The sequence below is a fragment of the Balaenoptera musculus genome, chromosome 12, assembly GCF_009873245.2.
Source record: "Balaenoptera musculus isolate JJ_BM4_2016_0621 chromosome 12, mBalMus1.pri.v3, whole genome shotgun sequence".
Classification (NCBI taxonomy): domain Eukaryota; kingdom Metazoa; phylum Chordata; class Mammalia; order Artiodactyla; family Balaenopteridae; genus Balaenoptera; species Balaenoptera musculus.
Genome location: NC_045796.1, coordinates 15,740,288 through 15,764,190, shown reverse-complemented (window position 1 = coordinate 15,764,190; position 23,903 = coordinate 15,740,288). Strand labels below are relative to the sequence as shown.

Sequence of the window (23,903 nt, the reverse complement as noted above, 5' to 3'; positions counted from 1 at the left end):
CATCAGGAAAGGTTCCAAGTTGTAACAGACCCATTGTTTTCTCTGATTAAAAATCGTTAATGTCCCTCATATTTTACTTCCTAATAGGCATCTAAATATTGCTTAATTAAACATATTTTGAAAGAAAGTAAAAATTTCATTAGCTCAGGAGTGGATTAAATTAAATTCCTGCAACAAAGGCTCTTTTGCCTAGAATCTATAAACCAAGGCAGTGCTGGTCAGGTTCATGCAGGTCTGCAGATTTAAAGGAAAAGCCTTGGGGGTGCAGTCAGATCACTGACAGGGGTGATTCTCATACACCAGAAACCACAGTAAGACCGCTAAGAATCAAACCCCAAATAGAAATCAGATACCATGGCCCTGGACACCTATATATGTTCATTTATATAATGTTATTTACCAAGAACACATCGGAATTATTTGAAATATCTAAAAGAGTTTTCTGTGTGTAGCCAATTCCCTGCAGTGGGGTAAGGTATTTGGAGTCAGACCTGGGTTTGCATGCTAACCTTTCCACTGCTGGGGGAGAACATGTTACTGAATCCTAAGAGCCTAGATTTCCTTACTGTGAAACTGGTACAATCATATCTAATTCAAAGAGTGACTGTGAACATTAAGTTTGGAGAATGTCTTCAAATGGCCTAGCCTATTTCTAAGCAAATATCAGTTCCTGTCCTTTCTGCTCCTTTTGCAAAAAATCTGACGTGCTTTTCAACTCAGTTAAGATCAACAATGTTTACTGATCATTTTCTTTAAGAATATCACAGTCTAGTGGGAGAGGCAATGTGTAAATACAGGAGAACATCCTAAGTTATGTGTCCTGTGGTGCTACAATTCAATCGATATGTTGCTATCCTCCTCAGGTTTCCAGAGAGGAAGGGTCTCCCCAGCTGACTTCAGCAGGGCCGTCTCCCGCCCAGAGGAACAGTCAGCCGAGCAGTTCTGCCATCATCAGCGTGCTTCGCGGGGGCGGGGCCGTCAGAAACATCTGGACGGACCACCAGATCCGGCAAGCCTTGTTTCCCAGTCGACGGTCTCCGCAGGAGAACGAGGAGGACGAAGATGATTATCAGATGTTCCTGCCATCCTTCTCCTCTTCAGATCTGAACTCTGCCCGACTGTGTGAAGATAGCACTTCCAGTCGACCTTGCAGTTGGCACGTGGGACAGGTCGAGTCCTCGGAGACCCCCAGCTCTGGCCACAGGGTTGTGCGGCGGGCCAGCAGTGCTGGCGAGAGCAACACGTGTCCCCCTGACATAAGAACTAGGGACGGTGACAGCCCTCAGTACAGCTCCCGAAGGGAACTGCAGGATGACCCTAAAACCGAGGGGCGGGGCGGGCTGACTCCCTTCGGGTCCTCTATAGAGTTGACCATTGATGACATAGACCATGTCTATGATAACATAAGTTATGAGGACTTGAAACTGATGGTGGCTAAACGGGAAGAAGCTGAAGCCCCTCCCCCCAAATCAGCCAGGGACTCTGCTCGCCCCAAGAGCACCCCAGAGCTGGCCTTCTCAAAGAGGCCAGCGGGCCCAGAGAAGAGCCCTCTGCAGCCCCGGAGAGATGGTGCGCCCCCCGGCCGGGAGGCGTGGAACCAAAGCTCACGCGAACTCCAGGTGGTGGAGGAGAACGTCTACGACACCATCGGGCTCCCCGATGCGCCCTCCCAGGACTTCAAGTGCAGCAGCCTGAAGCGGCCCAAGAGGAGCACCTTCCTGGGCCTGGAGGCCGACCTGGGGTGCTGTGACAGTCTGAGGGCCTCTGTTTCCCAGGACAGCCTCCAGGTCAGCGAGGACGAGGCGCCCTACCCCCCGGGACCCTCCGACAACGATTATCTGAGTTTGTTCTATAACTCCTTCGGCTGCAACTTGTCCATCGCTGATCGGTCCATCTCCGATAAACTGTCTGAAGAAGTAGACGAAATCTGGAATGACCTGGAAAATTACATCAAGAAAAACGAAGTCAAAGCCAGAGACCGGCTCCTGGCGGCGTTTCCCGTCAGCAAAGACGACGTGCAGGAGCGGCCGCTGGGGGGCAGCGCCCCGGAGCTGGGCGCGCGCTCCCCACATTCCCTGCCCGCGGGCCGGGCTCGCCTCGTGCCGCCCAGAGACGGGCCGGGGCCGGCCTCCTGCACGCTTGACCTAACCCCGGCCTCCAAAGACGGCTCCTGCCAGAGTCTCCACCGGCTGTCGCTGGTCAGTGACCTGCCGCCCGTGGAGAGTCCCTACGACGTGGCTGCCAGCAGCCTGTCCCCTGCAGACCTGGAGAACCCTGACCCCGGCGCGGACAACGCAGACAAGACCAGGAGCAGGGTTCTGCTGATGGCCAGGCAGTACAGTCAGAAGATCAAGAAGGCAAATCAGCTGTTAAAGGTGAAAAGCCCGGAGCAGGAGCAGCCGCCTGGCGGCCAGCTGCAGAAGCAGGTTCCCAGGGACCTGGCGGCCATCCTAGAAGAAAAGAAGCAGGGCGGGCCCGCCATCGGTATGTCTCCCGCGCTGCCCTTCTCCTTCCGAGGACTGGGAGAGAGCTGTGTTCTGGTTCTCAGTATCCTTAGCACCGTGAGGGTGCTGTCACCCAGATGTTCATTCTCACAGAGAGACCCCAGACTCACTGACGCACAGATGAGACCGGCCCTGCACCCACCACATCTCACCAGTGGGAGGCGATTGGGTCTGGAGGGTTTCCTGGTGTCTGTGACATCATTGCTCCAGATATGATATTTGAAGCAGTTTTCTCTAATATAATCTAAAGCTGAGAAATAGCCATCAGTTTCCGTTTCAGTGTGTTAGGAGGGGTAGCTGGGTAGCAGGGTAAGAGTTTAAGGTTTGGACGAATACGGAATAGGATTGCTCTTTGCTCCGGAATCCTAACAAAAATGCCTACTCATCCTAACAAAGACAAAAAGGAGGCCTCTTTGCATGGTTTTTTTTAGCTGTTCACACTGTAACTCGGCTGTTTTCTCGCATGTTAGGTTTTCTAGTTGCTTTTTTTTGAATAGCTGCTGTAATGCATTTAATACTGTCTCATTTGGTATTCTCATGTATGCTTCCAAGAAGTTTAATTCTTTGAGTCAAGCCTCCTTTTTTGGGCAGAACCAAACCAGCATCACATGCGTGATATTGGTACCATTAGGGTTTAGGAATGAGACGATCACAGTTTGATTTTTTTCTCTATTGTAAAGAAGTACATATCCCCTGGATAAATTACACAGGGTTCTCAGTGGAAGGGCATGATGTGAATTAAGCACTGGATTGTCATGGAAAGAAAGATACCTGAGGGTGCTGACTCTCACCTGAGGAGTTTTTCGCCTCCAGACCCAGAGAGATTTCTGGGATTAGGCCCAGGAACTGAATTTTTTTTTAAAGTGTGGACTTTTGATCCTGTTTTAAGAATCCCTGCCCTAGATCTTCTGACAAAGGACTGTCTCTGTATCAAATGAGAAGAGACAGTTCTCCAATTAAAAATAAACACCAGATGGCTCAGTATCAGGGCATGTTTCGTTGGTTAGCTTGGTGGCCACATGGCTTATCCGGCCAACTTGATGCCACCTACCTCCTTTCTTTGGGACTGCTTTCTTAGGTGGAAACCAGAGAATCAGAAGGGGGTATCCAAGTCCTAAATGGATTCACAAGTTGCATGACAATCTGTAGGAAAAAAATTTTTTTAAGTTTGGGAGTGTTTAAGAATTACCTAAGTTTACTCTTTTTCCAGAGCTAATCACACAGTAATATTTCTTAACACATAGGGAAGTTAAGCCCTGGAAATGTTACCTGAAGGATTTTACAGACTCTCTGTGACTTGCTCTTCTTTTTAAGTTAGATAAAGGTTAAATGTGATTTTTATATGAATGTGAGAGACTAGGTCGCATATATTTTTCTCCTTGCAATAATATGCTTGAATTAGTCCCTTTTCCAACGCTAGTGTTGCTAAGCTGGTTTGTTGTTACACATAGAAAAAGTGACCGAGTTCCAGCTTCAGGCGGACTGTTTTGGAGTACAGATGGCACTAGAACCAGTAGTGTGTTGGCAATGCAACCACTGACTGAATCTGGGCTAGGGTGCCTCAGAATGAGAGAAAATATAATACTGAGGTTTCGGATGATGATGGATTGATTAAACCAGCAGACTGTTGTTTAAAAAGTGGTAATTGCCTGAGGCCGGTTGTTTGGAATGTGGACCATCCATTAACATGCGAAGCTCTAACCCTGGTAGAAGCAAGGTCTTCAATACTGAATCATTAGGGCTTACAACGACCTTGAATAGTCTTTTTTACCCACCTTTTAAGTATTAATAGATTTCCCTTTGGGGTTTTCTTTTGCTTTTTTCCCCTGCTTTTTGTTTGTTCTTTCTGTTTTGCCTACTCGTGTCTTCTTGGGCTCCTGTAGGATCATAGCTCTGTGTCTGGGCCCTTTCTTGACATGGTGGGCTACTATCGACATTCTCTCCAAGAGAAGATCTCTCCAGAGTCATCTTCTGAGCCAGCCAGTATCTCCCCCTGCTGGCTGGCAGGAGCGTGTCCCTAGGGCCTGCCATCTCTCAGACCTGAAGAATCTTCCATCTGGGTGGATCGAGACCACTTCCTGTGCCCACCAGGCTTTCAATCAGTTGACGTGATGACTCCTTTTCTCTCTCTTGTTTATCTGGGCACAGGACGTCGTAATCGAATGGACCGATTCTCCAGACTTCTCCGTATGGGCCTTGCCACTTTGCCAGGAGCTTGCTCTCGGTGTTGTGCGGAAGGAGGAACGCCCTATTCACCTGCTGAAACTCTCCAGCACCTTTATTGAACTCTCTAGCCGGGGTCTACAGGCCCTGGGCCAGACTTCCGCCTGTAAATCACCCAACCAGGTCTAGTCCCTCCCACCTTTTGGAGCCTGTTGTGGCATGCCGGCCACCTTGTTCCATCATGTCTCCCTCCTGATAATCTTTGAGGCCAAGGAAGCCTTTGGGGTCCCCCCCACCTTTTTGTTTTTTTGGTGATGTTCTATGTGGGAGAAAACTCCATACAGGCTTGAGGAATTTTCCTCCTTGTGTAAAGTAGGGAAGGCAAAATAACATTTTATGCTTTGCTCTACATCCCAAGCAACATCAGAAATGTTGATTTTAATCTCTGTCTTGAAAACAGTATATTTCATACTTCTCTCAACAAGGATCACTTCAAATTTTTATCTGGAATGATAAGAATTCTACCTTCTAAACTTACAAAAGAGGAATAAACCAGAGATAGCCCTGACGTTGTCGCATAATGATAATGTACATGTTCTATAAGGACTATTAATGCCAGAACTAAGAATGAGGGGGAGTTTTGATCCAGCTGACTAATACTAAGCTTTTTGGGCTAGAAGTGTCATCTTGGGCTGGCTATTTCCTGTACCTCTGACTAAGGGTATCTATTTAATGACAGCCATTGCTCTGGAAGCTTGTCTCATGTTCATGTTGGCATCAAGCAAGTTATAGACTCTCTTAGAAGGTCAACCTGAGACCAAAAAAACAAAAACTTAAATTGGCACAGTATATTGTCTACTTGTGAGGTACTTTCTATTCCAAATTTATAAATGGTCAACTTTTTATTATCCAAAGATAAACTGTGCCCATTATGAGTTGTCTATAATATATAATATATGTTTACATAGCATTTTACTAAAGGCTGTCTTCCTGCTTCCCCATTTCCTGCTATGCCCAAATTGTAGGCTGCCTTTCCACTCTCAGTGGTATAGTCTTAGAGCACATTTATTCTTAACACTATGTTTAGAATAAATGGAGGCCGTCCAAAAATTATCTGGGTAATTAAGTAGTTCTTGAGACCAATTTCTGCCTAGAGCTATGCTTAGTTTTCTGTGGGGATTGTTCTCCAAGATTAAAAGCTCATGGACTAGATGGAATAATAAACCAGCTTAGATACAATAACTAGCAACACAAGATTGTGTGCATGCATGCGTACACAACCAATAGCTAAGTATTATGGTGCATATAAGACTTCAGAGAAATCAGTTAGAAAAGGATTCATAGAAGTGATAAAGCTTATAGAGGGTCTTGAGACGTAAATAGGATTTGATTAAGCAAAGGAAGAAGAAGAGAGTGTGATAAAGAAGAAAAAGGCATGAGAAATACTATGGATATTTTGGATAATACATGGTTTCAGATGATCTGGGCCACCATGTTCTAAAGTCAAGAGCTATTTGTTCTTACAAGACTTTATAGTTAAATTTTGATGCTGCAATAGTTTAACTGAATTTTTTTAATTAGCTCTCACTGCTTTCTCTCAAATTGTCATTTTCTTGGAACTTTGTGGAAGTTCAAAGCCTTCCTGATTCAGCTGTGGGATCAGGCTCAGAGCCACAGTGTAGGTGAGAATGGCTTGGGAAGAACCGTCTTGACTTTGAGGTGGGACTGCTAACCAAAGACAAGCCTAAAGGTCCAGCTAACATCAGTTGAGTTTCATAGTTAACGAAACGTTGCATATTTCAGGATGGCTAACAAGGGCACCTTGGTGTCCATGTAGACTTTCAGTCTCTTAAGGGGTTACCAAATCTTAATTGGTATTGAGAGTCTTTACTATGCCCTTTAAGGAGTAATAGCTCAAGTTTTTGTTACTGCAAATTCTAAACTAATAATCTCTGTCCTTCCAAGGAATTTGGACTTGAAAGTCTGAAGGATCTGAATGAATGTAGGATCTATAATGAGAAGATAAACACTGTTTATTCTGATTCCGGGGACTAAGGGGCAAGTAATCTGAGGGGGTTGCAGTTAAAGGGCACACAGAACAACAGCACATTGTTTTCTGTCCTCATAGAAGGCAAACTTGAAAGAAACAGCAGAAACTCAACTAAATATTTAGTTTAAATTCAAGGAATAATTTACTAACAACAGGTTACTAAAAATATAAATAGCTTAAAGAGGAAAAAATTATAATGTCACTTGCTGGTCATCATATATAGAATAGATGCCCTCTATAGAGACTGCGTAGATGTGGTCTGAGTGATTTATAGGATTCGTGGAATTCTTTGATTCTAGGGTGGTCATGTGGGTACCTGGATTGGGAGGTGTGGGGACACGGCTCTTGAAATTGACATCTCTGGGCCCTCTCTTTTTAATCATTCCTGGCCCAAGAGAATTCTCTGTATCTATATCATGGTTCTGTTAATGTCTTTAGAGATGTCTGTACTCAGAAGTGAAGTAGAGAGGATAGTGGCCTCATAGCTTAATTTGAAGTGGCAATAGCTTTCGTGGAAATAATGGTAAAACCCTGTTCTGCAAACAGTACTAGAGAGCATTAGATTATCGATTGTATGCCCAGGATGGTTCATTCTTAATGTCTTGGAAGCATAGACTTCAGTGCCCGGCTTCTCAGTGATAGGAGAGGATGTATGGATCAGTCAGTTACATGTGGTTTTGAAGGGAGGCCCTCCCGTCGACATCCCGAGACAGTGGCAGTGGAGGGCTGCCTGGAAACAAGAAGTGCAGGAACAGCCTCCGGGAGCAGACTCTGCTGGGAGTAGTTGTCTGAGAGCAATCAAGACTGGTGAGACAGGGGTAGCCATTGCAGGGTGGATTGTGGTCATGCTTCTTTTAATGACTATTTGAGTTATTTTTCATTGACCAGGGTTTAAGTGCTGACTTTCTTATTTTTATGTTGCCTGTTTTTAGCACTGACACACTATTCCATGCTTGTAAAGAACACTAGAAATTGTCATTACAAACAGGGAACGTTTGCAGACCTGCTGTTGAAATAAAATAATCCAGAATTAGATCAAATGAAGTTTTAGGTGGCTTTTTTATTAAACGGGATGATTTTATTAGTTTGTGTTGCTTAGTATTTGATGATTTCTTATCCTCAAACTTAAAAGTCCTGTCTACTGTTTAAATTTTTTTAATATGTTGTTAGAACGTTCTTATTTTTTAAATCTTTGCATGTAGAAATGATCCTGTATATATTTATCATTTTAATATTTGCCTTCCAGGTGCCAGGATCGCTGAGTATTCCCAACTGTATGACCAGATCGTATTCAGAGAGACCCCCTTTAAGACTCAGAAGGATGGCTGGGCCAGCCCTCAAGACTCCTCCAACCTCAGCTCTGCATCACCTTCCCACACCCAACACGGTAACGAGGATTGGCTTTTGCATTCAACCTATAGTAATGGAGAGTTAGCAGATTTCTGTCCCCGGCCAGAGCAAGACTTGAAGTCAAAATATCCCACTTTAGAGATCAATACAAAAAGTACCCCAAGACAACTGTCCGCAGCTTGCTCTGTGCCTTCTCTCCAAACCTCTGAGCCTCTGCTGGGCTCCATGCAGAGACACAGCGTGGTGGTCAGCCAGCCCAACAAAGAGAACTCCTGTCAGGGCCATCTTTACAACTCTCTGGGACGGAAAGGAATCAGTGCTAAATCTCAGCCTTATAACAGGTCTCAGTCATCTTCCTCCATCCTGATAAACAAGTCCGCGGACTCCATCAACTACCCTAGTGAAATGGGAAAGAAACAGCCGCTGTCTTTACACAGAAGTTCAAGGTGGGAGAGTCACCAGGATTTGGTGCCAGGTATTGCTGACTCAGGTCAACAGGGCACTGAAAAACGCTCAGATCTCACACTCCAGGACTCGCAGAAAGTTCTGGTAGTAAATAGAAATTTACCTTTAAGTGCCCAAATAGCTACCCAGAACTATTTTTCCAATTTCAAAGAGACTGAAGGAGATGAAGATGACTATGTGGAGATCAAGTCAGAAGAAGATGAGCCAATAAGCAACAAACTTGGACCATATCTGACATCATACAATGATTCTGACAAACTGAATGACTATCTCTGGAAGGGGCCATCTCCCAATCAGCAAAATATTGTCCAGTCTCTAAGGGAAAAATTCCAGTGTCTTAGTTCAAGCAGCTTTGCCTAAGGTTCTTAAGAGTAGCTGCCTGAATTAACTTCTTACTGTGCTCATGAATTAGAGATACTGAGAGATGTTTTGTATGTACCAGCTTAGAACAGTTTTGTAATAACCAGAGATGTAAAGTATACTTTCTTTAACAGCACAACTTTTTGAAACAGCTGGCGATCCAGCCAGGATTGTACTGTAGCAAATGTTAGCATCTAACACTGTGTTTTCTGATGCTGATGGTCTTCATGTTTCATGTAAGTCAATCTTACTTGAAAATTTTAGGCTTTTTTTTTTTTTTTTTTAAAAACATGATGGCCATGGTATTTTTTCCCATATCCTGACAATTAGTGCCCAGACTTTAAGAAATGCAATAATCATTTCCTATTATCCAGAAGCCACAGGTATACTAGGACTCAAAGGCAGCAAGGAGGACTTTTCACATTTTTTAAAAAGAAAGGAAACTAAAGCTGTTTAAAGGATTATGCTTACCTCTGACATTTTTGTTAAATTTGTGACAAGACCCTAGAATAACTTTAATGAGGGATCTCTAATTGGAGTATTGTCTAGGTGCCCATTTTAGGGTTTCTATGCTGGCATTCCTGCATCTAGTTCATTATAAGGCAGAAAATATGTAACTATTGGAAATTAGAATGTATCGTGACCAATTTTCTGTAAGCAAAAATCCTTCCCTGTCTTCCTGAACAAGGCCTGGAGAATGTGCTGCTCGTCACTTATTTTACATTTCATGGGGTTAAATGAATGATTCCCTTAATGGTTTAAAACCAAGTGCAAAAAAATGCAAATTGACTTATTAGAAAAGATGGGTTGACATCTGGGTACAATTTGATTATCTCATTATATGACAGTTGGGGATGGGGAGAGGATAGAAAGAACCCTTCACTATTTTTTGTGCCTGTTTCTAATCAACACAAAGTAAACCATAAACTAAAATAAAACAAAGCGCTTTAAAGCTACTCTTCCCAGAGCAGTTTTTCAGATGTCCTTTCATGAATTTTATACTCAGCCAAATGACCTGGTCCCAGCCTTGAGAATTTTATTGACTGCAGTGAAATTTATTTTCTAATCCAGTCATAATATGGGGGTCTTTTTTCATTGTTTGGGGTCATATAGAAGAGCAGAATCTTTGGTTACTAAATTCTGACTAATCACATCTTTTAAGTTGTAATTATGGTCTTTAAATAGTGGTTCATTGTGATATTATGTACTAATACAACTCTTTCTGGAAGGAAACAGAAACAAAAGCAAGACCTTGTGAGTAAAACACAAAATTAAAGAAGCTAAAGAGAAAAATGAAGGCAGATTTATTGCCACTTTATAAAAATATTTTATTGAAGACTCCAACCAATGTAACAAGTATGTTTTCTGGAACAGTGGCTTTCGCATTCTCACTTTAAGCCATTTTACATTCTGTGGCCTCTTCCCCACCCTGTCAGTTTTCCTCTTAAAAGATACGATAATCTGTGTAGGGAAAGGGGATCTGGGCTTTTCATTTAAAGATAAGCAATGATATTGATTTGAATCAGTGACATCTACCATAATTCTTTTTCTCTCTTTAAGTGCTATGCCTCTTTTTCTTAAAAACATAAAATGTGACCATCCTTATTTTATACACAGGTACCTAAGGCATTCGTTTTCCTTTTTAAGTAACCAAAAATACCCTAAGTTTCTTCTTTCTCCATACCGTACTTTCTCCTTGTAGCTTAGAAAACAAAGTCCATATGGACGAGCATTGTTCTGGAACCATTCCTTCTTTCATTGCCCTTCTTTAAACATGATATGAGTTTTCAAGAATAAGCAGTATCAGAAAAGAGAAGCAGTGTAACTGAGTATAGATTCTCAGACTTGCTAGAGGTATTTGAAAGGGCGTTTACAAAACAAAGTTACCTGACTTTTCTTGTCCCAGGAATGCAGTTTCCCACTTGTCTGCTCTTTGGTTTGTAAGACCCAAATTCTGTATTATCCATATTACTGTGGTGTGTTACTCTCAGAAATTATCGGTTCTCAACACCAATGTCCTGTTGCACGACTTTGATGTCACTTATAGGAACACACCCCGCTGCACGGAGGCTGCTGTCATACTGTATAAAATGTCTGTATGGTTGTCTTTAGGTTCTAGGACAAATCTGCAGTTCTATACATCCGTTCTGTCAGCCAGGATACAGATTTTGAGATCTGTGTGTATATATATATTCAAGTTCGTATTTTCCCTCCAAGTTATTCAATGAGTGCTTTTGTTTAAAATAGTTTCTTCGGGAGGTGGAGTAGGGATGTATATAATTGGGGGAAAAGAGTTATATGTACTTAAATGGATGTCAAGTTCTTACTAAGTCTCTGTACTGAAGGTTCAATTTTTTTTTTATAAGTTCACTTTTCACCTACTCTATTCTTTGTGCAAAAAAAACCCCCAGAAAAACAAACAAAAAACCATGCATCTAGGAAAACATAGTTTAAATACTGTATATATGATAATGAAAGTTAGTGATGCTCATTATTTAATAAAGTTTGTAAAGTACAAAGTAAAATATAGTGTGAATTAATGTGTTAATTCTAGAAAGATCAAGATTTTTCTGAACTATACTCAGTTATAATACTTCGCCTTATGAGCTGTGCAGAAAATGGTTCAGGGTAGAATTCCCTGGCGGTCCAGTGGTTAGACCAGTGGACTCAGCTTCCACCGCAGGGGGCACAGGTTCAATCCCTGGTCAGAAAACTAAAATCCCACAAGCTGAGCAGCATGGCCAAAAAAAAAAAAAAGAAAATGGTTCAGGGTAGTGATGACATACCATGTTTCAGTGGCCTGTGACTGACCATTTTCTATATCTTTTGATTACTTTTCAAATATTGAATTTAGCCTGGGATTATCATACCCTTCTCTGAAATTCCCTTTAGACCAAGTGCCTTTCCAGGTAACTGGTTGTGATGGTGTGAGAAGATCATAGAGTAGCTTGACGTGCAGCTGTGGGGTTAAAGTCAGGTGAGGTGGAGGGGAAGGGCCCAGAATGCTGAGGTTTTTTTGGTGCCAAAAGGCAAACTTGCCTACTTTACTCTGGTGGTGCAAGCCCATGGGCAAAGCCCACTTTGTGTATCTATGAAAAACAACAAAGCTTGATTTTCCAGACAATAGCTTATTCACAATGCATCATACGATAGGAAAGGAAGAGAAGCAAGCAGTTCCACTTCATTAGTTCTAAAACCATGTTTATTCAGCTCAAACGTAAAAGAACAGGGCTTGGATAGTAAGTGAATCATCCGCTCTACGGCGCAAACACAAGCCCCCAAATATTCTATTGTTTGTATGGCTCTCCATATAAGCATCACAAGACCACGGGTAAGCAGATTCCTTCTTGTACAGACTAGTTAAATCAGAGGCTGTAAACTGGTGGCCCAGAGTCTGAATCTGGTTTGTACAGTTTTACAAAGGTTTAACAGGAAAATCCAGATTTCCACCTTTAAAAAAAAAAGTTAGATCTAGCCTGTTTGGGGCTGGCTTCTGATGAGGTGACTCCAAGATCTGAGGATGGAATTTAAAGGTGAAAATCATCCTATAAGCCGATAGGGTAGCAGATCCCTGGAGAAAGAAACAGGCGAGGAAGCCATTTGGGCCTAAGCCATTTTGGGATCTCAGCCTGGCCAAAACACTCGTCCTTGAACAGGTCTCAGTACTTAATGATCCCAAGGGAACAAAAGAACAAACTGTTATTAGGCAAGAGATGTAAAAACAGCAAAGTCCTTATCATTGTAAGGACTCCCAGTTCTCTTTCAATGGTAAAGATTAGCCTGAAGTGCTCAACTACCTGAAGCCCAGAACATAAGAGATGATGTTGTAGCGCTAGCTTCCTACCTGGTTGTCTTGCCAGTTTTCCCCATTTTCAGACTTGTGCACCTCCATCCTCCCAAATCTTAGCCAGCATAATATTTCTAAACACAAATAGAATCCAATCTTCTACAAAGTCCTCCAAATCTGTCTCTGCCTTTATAGGAGCTGCTCCCTTTGCCTGCTTGACCCCCCCACTACCATCCAGGAGAAAACCTGCCCGGTCCTCAACACTCAGCTCAAAAATCACTATTAAGAACTGTGGAGAGGGCTTCCCTGGTGGCGCAGTGGTTAAGAATCTGCTTGCCAATGCAGGGGACACAGGTTCGAGCCCTGGTCCGGGAAGATCCCACATGCCGCGGAGCAACTAAGCCCGTGCGCCACAACTACTGAGCCTGTGCTCTAGAGCCCGTGAGCCACAACTACTGAGCCCGCGTGCCACAACTACTGAAGCCCATGCGTCTAGGGCCTGTGCTCTGCAAGAAGAGAAGCCACTGCAATGAGAAGCCCATGCACTGCAACGAAGAGTAGCCCCCGCTCGCCGCAACTAGAGAAAAGCCCTCGCACAGCAATGAAGACCCAACGCAGCCAAAAATAAATAAATAAATAAAAATTAAAAAAAAAAGAACTGTGGAGGGTCTGGGATTTTACTCAGCTTGCACGCTAACAAGTTAGCTTGCCTCCGTATCCGAGGTCATGAACACTCCCGGCAGGATAGGCAGCATGAATGCATTGATTGGTTTCCCTTGCTTCTCCAGGCCCCCAGGGGCCTGCAGAGCAGCCCAAGTATGTGCTACACACACACAGTGGGCTGGTTTCACAGCTGAGGAATACTGGATTTAGGAATCTTTTATCTTAAAGAGCTACTGGCAAACCTGCCCAATCTTTGACCCTGGAGGGAGGCATTACCTTTACACTGTGGGCAGCAAACATATCTGCCCTCTGCCCTGGAGGGAAACACTCTCATTTTCCAAGGTTGTTTGCTATGCAAATATCCTTGCAACACTAGCTCAGAACAAGACCAATTGATACAAGACAGGAAGAGATGCAAAATGCAGGAAACCCATAGAGAGTGTCTCAGAACAATCACATTGTTACCCCAAAATTGGGTTCCCCTCTTGGTGGGTGTCAGGCTAAAAGACACAACCATGCCAAAGGTCCGGAGGAGGATTTATTACTTGCAACAAGAAAGGAGAACACCAGGGATCTTACCCAAAGCAGTGTCTCCCCTAACAGCAAAGTTGGGGAAGCTTTTAAGCTAAGGGTACATGCATATTCATGAAGGGGCTTGAACAAGAGAATTCAGCATAGAGTTGGGGCAAAGGTCAACAGAGTCCAAGCTTTAGTTGATGGAAGTCAGAAAAGGTCAACATCGTCATCCTTTAGGTTCCAGTTGATCTGTTGGAAGCTTCTTGTGACACTCCAGGTCTAGGAAGGTGTTTCTTCTTAACACTTATAACTCTCTGAACCTTTAGGCTTTATAGCTTTCCATCAACATACCTGTGTTCTACTATACAGTTCTGCACAGTAAATTCTGACACCCTGACACCCAAGCTTGTGTCTGTCTTGTTCAAAGTTGATTCCTTCACCACATGCCTAGCATAGAGGCTACTATAGAACAAATGCACTCTCACTCTCTCTATATACCCATAAATATCAAATTAACTTCATATATATATATTCCTTATTCTGGAAACAAACTTTCTTTGACCTTTGTCCAAATGTCATCTCAAAGTGCACTGAAATTACCTATATCCACTAGGGAAAGAATGTGAGTTAATGCATTTTTAAGGGCTTCAACACAGTAGAGCCCTTTCCTCCCAGGGTAGTTGACTTTTCCTAAGTAAACCAATATATATTTGAGTTTGGGATAAACAGATTCAGACTATCTCCAAATGAGATCCTGACACTTCCCCATGAAACAAACCTGGGAATATGAAAGATCCTGAAGTTTACTTCCATACATTTTTCTCCCTTTCCTATCCTTCTCTCCTACAGGTGTGTATTATGAGTGTGTAAGAACCCAAATAGCTCTCATCTGGAATGACTTCAGGGTGGGGCCCAAGAGGGAGTTGAAGGTGAGCAGAGGACAGAGGCCTCCATGGTCATCCACGTGAGGACCTGAATAGGTTGAGTAAAATACTTGAACTGGCTTGATCAGCACAGGCATTTGCTGTCCTAGACCTTAAAGTGATTTCTTAAAATTACATATAAGATGACAGTTAATCATATCATAATGGGACAGACCGTTGTTGACCATCAGTGCCAACACCTCAAATTTTTTAAGATTAGAAAGTATGTTAATTCAGTTAAAAAAAACAGAAAACAAAAAAACCACATGGCTTCTAGGTGAACTTTATTATACTATTTTTTTGGCCCTGCTGCGCAGCTTGCGGGGATCTTAGTTCCCCAACCAGGGATTGAACCCAGGCCCCGCCTCGGCAGTGAAAGCGCCAAGTCCTCACCACTGGACCGCCAGGGAATTCCCTATTATACTTTAATGTGAGATCTAATTAAAAGAGATAGAGTATCGCTTTAAAGGTGTGGATTGCCCTAAGCTTTTGGTGACGACTGAAAACAGCCTCCAAAGTGCCTTCTTCAAGATGGCTTTGTAGCACATCTATATGGCCTGAGTCATTTCCATATTAGGGATTCCAGTAACAAATTGGTTTTGGTGACTCACCCTTCCCAATCAATTTAGCTTAGGTGTACAGTTTTAAACTTGATCTTTTCTATTCAAACCTTTCTTCCATACAGAATAGTTCATGAGGTGTTGGGAAGTCTTCTTTTGGTCCTGCTGTGCCATGCTGAGCCATGCAATTCACAAAAATGCCACACTTTTCCGTGCAATTCAGTATGATTGGAAGGGTTGCCTTTTTATATGAAGTTGTGGCTGTGTTGTTTATTCTCCACTTCCCTGTGCTGTTTCTTCTCCACTTAACATTTTTAGCAGTTATAAATTTTCTGAGAACTGCTTCTGCAAAAGGTTACAGGTAAATATTGCCACCACAGGTGTGGCCCCGACTGACCTTCCTATCCCTCCCCCAGCACATAGAAAGCCTTCAACACACAGCTACTGAACAAGCTAATGAAAGAATGTTATTTCTCACACCAAAACTGGAAACAATACAAACAACATCAGGAAAAGGTAAAATAAATTATGGTCTATCCACAATATAGATTGGGTTATAATATATAGCCACTATAAGTCATGATTTCGAGTACTATCCCTTCCCAATTTCATGAAAACAGATACAGCAAGTGAAGAAGAGACCTATATATATAATATGGTCACAGTCTTGTAAAACAAGTTAAAATAAAATTAAGAGATCAAAATTAACAGTTATGACTTGGCAATAGTATTGTGGGTGATTTTATTTTTTACTTTATGCTTTTCTCTATATACATTATAAATAAATAGTATATATATTTGAAAAACACACTCAGCTCCAGCATCGGATCCTCTGGTGTTTTCTCTGATGCTCCTCCATAAACAGTTAAGCATTTCATTTTCATCACCTCAGAAAACAACCCTGTACCTATCAGCTCTAACCTCCAATCCCTCTATTTCCCCTGCCCCCAGCCATAAGCAAACCCTAGTATTTTATGTCTCTATAAATTTGCCTATTCTGGCCATTTCATATAAACAGGATCATATAATATGTGGTGTCCACAGTCTTTTTAAACATCACTATGGTTGACACTCATCAGATGGACTGACAAATTGTCACTACTCTGGTGGAGTTACTGTTGGAAACTCCTGAGGGTAGAGACTGGATAAGTTTAAAAAAAAAAAACTTTTTTTTTTTTTGAGCAGTTTTAGGTTCACAGCAAATTTAAGAGGAAGGTATGGAGATTTCCCATAAACTCCCTGTGGACTGGGTGATTTTCATCTTCATGGCCAGTGGCCTGTGTTCAGCAGTGTCCAATGAGTGCCCATTGAATGAGTGGTCCCCAATTTATAATGAGACAAGCCTCTAAGGGTTTTATGACTTGCCCAAGATTATCAGGACAGTAGGTGAACGGGCCATTCAAGTCTCCTTTCTGATGTTTATATGCTTGTGTAACCAAGCAGGACCCTATGGGGCATTCCCAGGACAGGCCCCCCTGACCCCCCAATGTCCTCCACCTGCCTCTTGCTTGTAGAAAAATTTTAACCTCCTAAACCTTCCTCAAGTTCCAAAGAATAAACTTAATCAGAGAAGTGAGAAAGTGCAGAAACAAAGCAAAACAGTCAAGCAAGACAAAATCATAATAGTTTAGTCATTAGACAAATTCGAGGACCCTTAGTTCCTCCTCAAGGGCTATAGATAATATTCTGAACCATATCCTTTGAGCTGTTCTGTAGATACTGAACCCCCCACTAGGGATGTTCATGGGCTGATCACGCATTCAAAACCCTCTTCCTCACCCTGTCTTTAAATACCTTTCCCTGAAAACCACTGGGGAATTTAGGTCTTCTGAGCATTAGCTGCCAATGCTCCTTGTATGGCGCCTGCAGTAAACCCTGCACTTTCCTTCACCACAACCTGGTGTCAGTAGATTGGCTTTACTGCACCCTGGCGAGTGGACCCAAGTTTAGTTTGATAAACTTGTACAAGACACAACTTCTGTGATTTTGTTTCCTCTTGTGTAAAAAGGTGGTAATGAAACCGTGCACCTCAGACTGGGACTTGAACCCCTGTGCCAGGACTTGAACCCAGCCAAAACCCAGGCTGGAACTTGAACCCACACGGCCGGGACTCGAACCCAGCCAAACCCCACAGTCTTCTAACTGAGATCACACACCTGGTTTCAGGACTTAATGAAGCTCAGGTCCTTGATGTCTCATCCCACAAAGAATTCAGTGAGAGACAAAGTGATAGGTAAGAAGTGGATTTATTTAGAGAGAAACACACCCCATACACAGAGTGTGGGCCACTCCGGAAGGTGAGAAAGGCACCAGGGTATGGGGTTTTCAGTTTTTATAGGGGTGGGTAATTTCATAGGCTAATGAGTGGGAGGAGTATTCCAGCTATTTTAGGAAGGGGCGGGGATTTCCAGGAAGTGGGCCGCCGCCCACTTTTTGATCCTTCTGGTCGGTCTTGGAACTGTCATGGCGCCTGTGGGTGTGTCATTTAGCTTGCTGATGTGTTACAGTGAGCCCATACTGAGGCTCAAGATCTAGTGGAAGTTGATTTGTCTGCCATCTTGGACCCATTTGGTTCTAATCAGTTTACGTCATGTCCTTGGGCTATGTCATTCTTTCAAAGGTTTTGCCCTGCCCCTTCCCTCCTGTTTCAGTAATATCTACCTCACAGGTTTGTGAAATGTTAGCTATTGCTGTACCCTCATGTGTGAGATGTGGCAATCAGCCTTACAATGAAAAATATAGACAGGAGCATGCGATTAAGACATGATCAATGAAGGCAGGCAAACCAAACTGACCTCTCTGGACCCAGTTTCCTCGAGGCTGAAAATCAGGACAAAACACATTAATGTTTTTTAGGATTAAATTCAGTGTCTCTCCAGAACCTCCTACAGGGTTTAGCTGATGCAAAGCCAGTGTTTATAATTTGTAGTTTTATTCTCACTTTACTTGGGAATTATAAACCTGATAAGATTATAAACAATGTATTTCGTTTTGAGGCAGCTAAGCTTCACAGAGGTTAAGTAACTTGCCTACGGCTACAAAGTCAGCTTTTGAACTCCAAGGCCCACACGGTCTTCACTGTCCGGCCGCCTCCAGCTTGATAAATCCAATCCCTGGTAGCTAAACCAATTGCCCTTCCAGGAAGCAAACTGCCACCTGAGGGCAGGATGTTATTGGCAGCCTAGGCGGAGGAAGAAGGTACTGTCTCAGGACAGGGCGGGAGCCCCATCCTCACGCCCCACCCTCCTCTGATATTTACCCCTAGACAAATTTCGAGTCTGTGTTTGGAAGTGCCAGAAAGTGCCCGTCCCTGACGTCCAGGCAACTCGAACAGCAGCCCCGCGCCCCACAGGCCCCCGCCTTCCCAACGTCACGGCCACTGAGCGCAGTGCCCCCTAGGGGCTCCTCTCCGCTGAGGAAGAATAGCCAGGACCTTCCTGCCACTGGCCCGTTACCGGCCGGGTCCGGTTCTCCCGCCTGGCGCCCGCCCCGCCACCCCCAGGAGGGACGTGAGCCGCTGCGTCTCTGAGCTCAGCCGCCGCATCTCCGCGTCGCGGGAAAACCCGCGGCCTCCCGCTTCCGCCGCCTTGCCGCGTTGCCGCTGCACCGCCTGCGCCTCGCCATGAGCGCGCGCCTGCCGCTCGTCCTGCGCCGACTCGGCCGCCTGCAGCCCCCCGGCCCGCCGCGCCGCCTCCGAGAGCTTTGTCGCGCCAGCAGCGGCGGGGGCGGCGGATGTGGCGGCGGGGAGGGCCTGCTGGGGCAGCGGCGGCTGCGGGACACCCAGGCCGGGAGCAGCCGGGGCCCGGGCAGCCGGGCGCCCCCAGCGCGGGACTCCATCGTCCGGTGAGTGTACGGCGCTAGCCGCCGCCCAGGTGCCCGGTGGCCGGGGGAGACCCAGGAGGTGGGGCGGCCGGAGCTCTCGAGTCTCGGCCAGGCCCCGGGGGCCTCCGTGGGGGCTTCGCTGAGCACGGGGTCGCGAGTGTTTGGTGCCAACTTTTAGGGGTGACGGCAGCTGGTGGGGGGCAGCGCGGGCACCGGGAGGGCGGGCTGGGCGCGCCGGAGGACGGAGACGCTCGGGGTCGGCCCAGGTCGGAGGGGCGGGGGGTCGGGAGGGCGTGGGCATCCGCGGCGGGTGCTGCGCGACTCAGACCGCGCGCCTCGCTCCACGTGCACCTCCCGCCGCCTGCTCTGATGCAGCCGCGCCGGGCGCGGCCTGGGCAGGAAAGGGGCGGTGCGGCGAGGGCCGGAGCCCCGAGGGGGAGGGGCGCCCGCTCCCGCCCCGCCAGCCCGCCCGCCCGCCTGCTGGTCGGATCCGGGGTGGGGGCCAGGGCGCTGCGGGCCTGCGGGGCTGCGGCGGGTGCACCCCGGGCCCAGCGATCGGCGCCTGTCTGCGCAGGGGCTCCGCCTCCGGGAGGCTGGCTGCGGGCGGCGTACAGTGACTGCGGTGAGGTCTGCGCTCCCAAAACGCCGCAGCCTCCTGCGCGTGGGAGGGCTGCGGCCCGGCCCACCCAGTGACGCGCGGAGGGCGGCCGGAGAAGTCGGGGCCGTCTCTTTCCCAGCGTCGCTGCACCGTGGGCACGGAATGCCCAGCGCCGCTGCACCGTGGGCACGGAATGCCCAGCGCAGCCTTATTTCCAAAGTTCTCTCCCGAGCCAGAGGCGAACTCTGCCTGGGAGCCCCGGGCCGGCCTTCCGCTGTCCCCACCGGAGACATTCGCGGGTCCCTCTCCACCCCCGTACCCACCCGCCTTGATCCTCACACACACCCTAGCCGCTTCTCCTAGCCCTTCGGTGGGAGCGAGGGGAAGTAGAGCCTTATCTGCCTCTTCCTGGAGAAGTGTGTTAGCTGGGGACCCAGAGGGTGTAGAGTGAAGCGCACAGGACATGCCTGGGGGTCGCGGGAAAGCCCTTTCTTCCCTTCCCTAACTAGAATTCCTAGTTCCAGGATGCCATGTTACGGAGCGAGCTCTTCACGTCCATCCACTGACATCATCCTCTTCTGTTTTCCCTGTACCCTTCATTCTGAAATGAATTTACCTTTTTACTCCCTCTGTTTCCAAGGCGCTTCATGATGTGGCCCATGACTCCAAGGACTCTTTAGTTTACCTTGTCTTCTCTCCGGACGTCGCGGTTAGGTCTCTTCTGGTCATTAGAATTTTTTTTTTTTATTAATTTATTTTTATGGCTGTGTTGGGTCTTCGTTTCTGTGTGAGGGCTTTCTCTAGTTGCGGCAAGCGGGGGCCACTCTTCATCGCGGTGCGTGGGCCTCTCACTATCGCGGCCTCTCTTGTTGCGGAGCACAGGCTCCAGACGCGCAGGCTCAGTAGTTGTGGCTCACGGGCCTAGTTGCTCCGCGGCATGTGGGATCTTCCCAGACCAGGGCTCGAACCCGTGTCCCCTGCATTAGCAGGCAGACTCTCAACCACTGCGCCACCAGGGAACCCCCCGGTCATTAGATTTTAAGCAGTGTACAGCTGAGCTCATCTTAAGGGGTTACCAAACCGAACTGGGGTACCCTTGCCAGATGTGCAGCAAACCCAGTCTACGGACACCGGGTTGTGACGTAGGCAAGTACAGTGTTTGTTGCAGCGTACCAAGCAGGGGAGTAGGGGACAAGCCTCAGATCCACTCCACTCCAACTTGGTCTTTGAGATAGAGGTTTTGGGGTTTTTTTGTTTGTTTGTTTGCCGAGCCACGGGGCATGTGGGATCTTCCCCGACCAGGGATCGAACCAGTGCCCTCTGTGTTGGGAGCGGGGAGTCAACCGCTGGACCACCAGGGAAGTCCGACATTTCTTTCGGCAGTCGGGATGTCTCTGGTTTATGCTTCTCTAGCCGGGTGGTCTTTGGCCAGAGGTCTGTTAGCTCATCTTGCCCTGGAGAAACAGCTTGAGTTTGTAGTTAATGAAGATATCTATGATAGCATTTTAGTATATTAACGATGTTACCAACAACAGCAATTTTAGTCATCTGACTCTGGTTGATTATTGCTCATTTAGCACAGGATTAAGGGGACAAGAAAAGGAATAAAGTTTTGGATAGAGAGATCAATCATAAACTGGATAAGAGGTTTTAGGGGGATTTGGTTTCAGGGTAAGGGTCCAAAGACAGTATAGGATGCAGAAATCACCTTCCAACTAGAAGTTGAGGAGGCAACTTTTCTCACCCAGGGCAGAAAAATCTCTGATGAGAAACACCTGTGCTACCTTTTAGACTTCTTGAGCCTGGTAACTCCTTGCTTGCTTTGCTTGGCACTGTAAGAATAATGGAAGAATAAGGAGTAACCCCAAAGAATGAAATGTTACACATGTAACAAGTTGTGGGGGAATTAGCCAACTTTATGAGCTGAGTTGGTGACAGGTGTCAGCTTCTACACTCGTGTGCCCTTCATTTTATTGAGGGGTAGGTGCTACAAGTGTTTCTGGGAAAATTGCTTTTGGAAGGAGTGTTTTTAGTGTTCAGGTGTAGCTTTGAGGCCCAGAAGAACGCTGTACAATTATAAGAACAAAGGTAGAGCCCTTGTAGTACACCTGCTCTGCAGATGAGGAAACGGGTTCCTTAGTGGCTCAATGAATTGCCCACGCTAGTCAACCAGAGGCCTGAGCACTGGTCCTCGGCTGTTTCCACTGAGTGCTTCGGGGCCACCTAGATTCCTTGTTGAAAACACACATTCCCAGGCCCCATGCAGACTTAGGGAGTCCGACTTTACGGGCTGAGTCACAAAGCCTTTCTCTTTACCAAGCTTTCCAGGTGACCCTTATACACATTGCTAAGAACCATGTGGGACCCGCACTCCAGTGCCTTCCCACACTAGCCAGAAATGAGGACCCAGTATGGCCCAAATTCGCAGCCAAGAAAGGCAGAGAATCTGCATACAGCATGCGGTCCTCAGCCGCATGTTGTTGGACAGAAGATTCTTGCTCAGTTATAAGGTGATTTGTGAACTTTCACATGTAGTCTGGTTTATCAACACAACAATACAGTTGTTTCACTGGGAATCAAGTTGCTTTATCCCAAGTGTTTAAAAACAAACCAAAACCTTCCTGGGTTGTACACAGCTGCATGCCCATTTACTCTCTCTTCTAGCCCAGCTGACTGTGGGAAGGCTCCTCCTGGTTGAGTTTTGAAGCCTTTAAACGTTTTCTGAGCACCCTTCTCTCCTCATCCACCTAGAAGAGCAGTGCCTGCCAGCTACATTCGTCAAATTCTTCTCTAAAACTGGGAGGAGTTTTGCCCCTGGCCATTTTGCCTTGTCCCTTTGCTCATGGCCATTTATTGCTGATGGGATCTGGCTGGAAGTTCCCCTTGCATTTTTTGAAACCTGTTGTGCATGCAAGACCCTGATGGAGACAAGAGATGATACTTAAAGGTGGTCTTAAGCACTGAAGCATGGGTACTGCCTTGGCTAAGCCTTTTGTCTCTTATTATGAGAGGAAAAAGAGCCAACTTTCTTTTTTAAATTTTTTATTTAATATTTTTTAATTAAAAATTTTTATTGAAATATAGTTGATTTACAGTGCTGTGTTCCAGGTATATAGCAAAGTGATTCAGTTATACATAAATTTCTATATGTATATAGATATATGTATAGATATATCTTTTTCAGGTTCTTTTCCATTATAGGCTGTTACAGGATACTGAATATAGTTCCCTGTGCTATATAGTAGGTCCTTGTTGTTTGTCTATTTTATATACAGTAATGTGTATCTGTTAATCCCACACTCCTATTTTATCCCTCCCCCCCCTTCCCCTTTGGTAACCATAAGATTGTTTTCTATGTCTGTGGGTCTGTTTCTGTTTTGTAAATAAGTTCATTTGTAAGAGCCAACTTTTTTTTTTCCTAATACATTTATTTATTTATTTATTTATTTATGGCTGTGTTGGGTCTTCGTTGCTGCGTGTGGGCTTTCTCTAGTTGCAGCGAGCAGGGGCTACTCTTTGTTGTGGTGCACGGGCTTCTCATTGCGGTGGCTTCTCTTGTTGCAGAGCACGGGCTCTAGGCACACGGGCTCAGTAGTTGTGGCACATGGGCTCAGAAGCTGTGGCTCGCGGGCTCTAGAGTACAGGCTCAGTAGTTGTGGCACACGGGCTTAGTTGCTCTGCGGCATGTGGAATCTTCCCGGGCCAGGGCTCGAACCCGTGTCCCCTGCACTGGCAGGTGGATTCTCAACCACTGCGCCACCAGTGAAGTCCATTGTCTCTCTTTTAGAGAAAATACATTTGTATGGCACATTTCACCTAATGAGCTGTATTAAGGAGAAAAAAATAAAAAAAAGAAAATTACTGTTAACATCTAGTTTGTTTACCTCTGCTTATTTTGAAAATTAGAGATTGTCACATTCTATGCCAGATTTTTTTTTTTAATAAATTTATTTTATTTATTTATTTTTGGCTGCATTGGGTCTCCGTTGCTGCACACGGGCTTTCTCTAGTTGCAGCGAGCGGTGTCTACTCTTCGTTGCGGTACACGGGCTTCCCATTGCAGTGTCTTCTCGTTGTGAAGCACAGGCTCTAGGCATGTGGGCTTCAGTAGTTGTGGCGCACGGCCTCAGTAGTTGTGGCTC

At 45.6% G+C, this 23,903-nt stretch overlaps 2 protein-coding genes across 20 annotated transcripts in view; both read left to right on the top strand.

The window, feature by feature from the left end:
* Nucleotides 1-12,868, top strand: part of PLEKHG1 (pleckstrin homology and RhoGEF domain containing G1) — a 226,225-nt gene extending 213,357 nt beyond the window's left edge. For all 9 annotated transcript variants that reach the window (XM_036871389.1, XM_036871390.1, XM_036871386.1 and 6 more), the window contains 2 exons: nt 864-2,484; nt 7,964-12,868. In XM_036871389.1, the coding sequence (XP_036727284.1) occupies nt 864-2,484; nt 7,964-8,892 (2,550 nt within the window). In that variant the 3' untranslated portion in view covers nt 8,893-12,868. The remainder of the gene's footprint in view (nt 1-863; nt 2,485-7,963) is intronic.
* A 5,771-nt stretch (nt 12,869-18,639) lies between these two features.
* Nucleotides 18,640-23,903, top strand: part of MTHFD1L (methylenetetrahydrofolate dehydrogenase (NADP+ dependent) 1 like) — a 227,669-nt gene continuing 222,405 nt past the window's right edge. For 6 of the 11 annotated variants that reach the window (XM_036871033.1, XM_036871032.1, XM_036871031.1 and 3 more), the window contains exon 1: nt 18,641-19,184. In XM_036871033.1, the coding sequence (XP_036726928.1) occupies nt 18,964-19,184 (221 nt within the window). In that variant the 5' untranslated portion in view covers nt 18,641-18,963. Of the gene's footprint in view, nt 19,185-19,692; nt 19,786-20,773; nt 22,272-23,903 lie in introns of those variants that run through there. The other 5 variants (XR_005022127.1, XM_036871038.1, XM_036871040.1 and 2 more) reach the window with 3 other exon arrangements.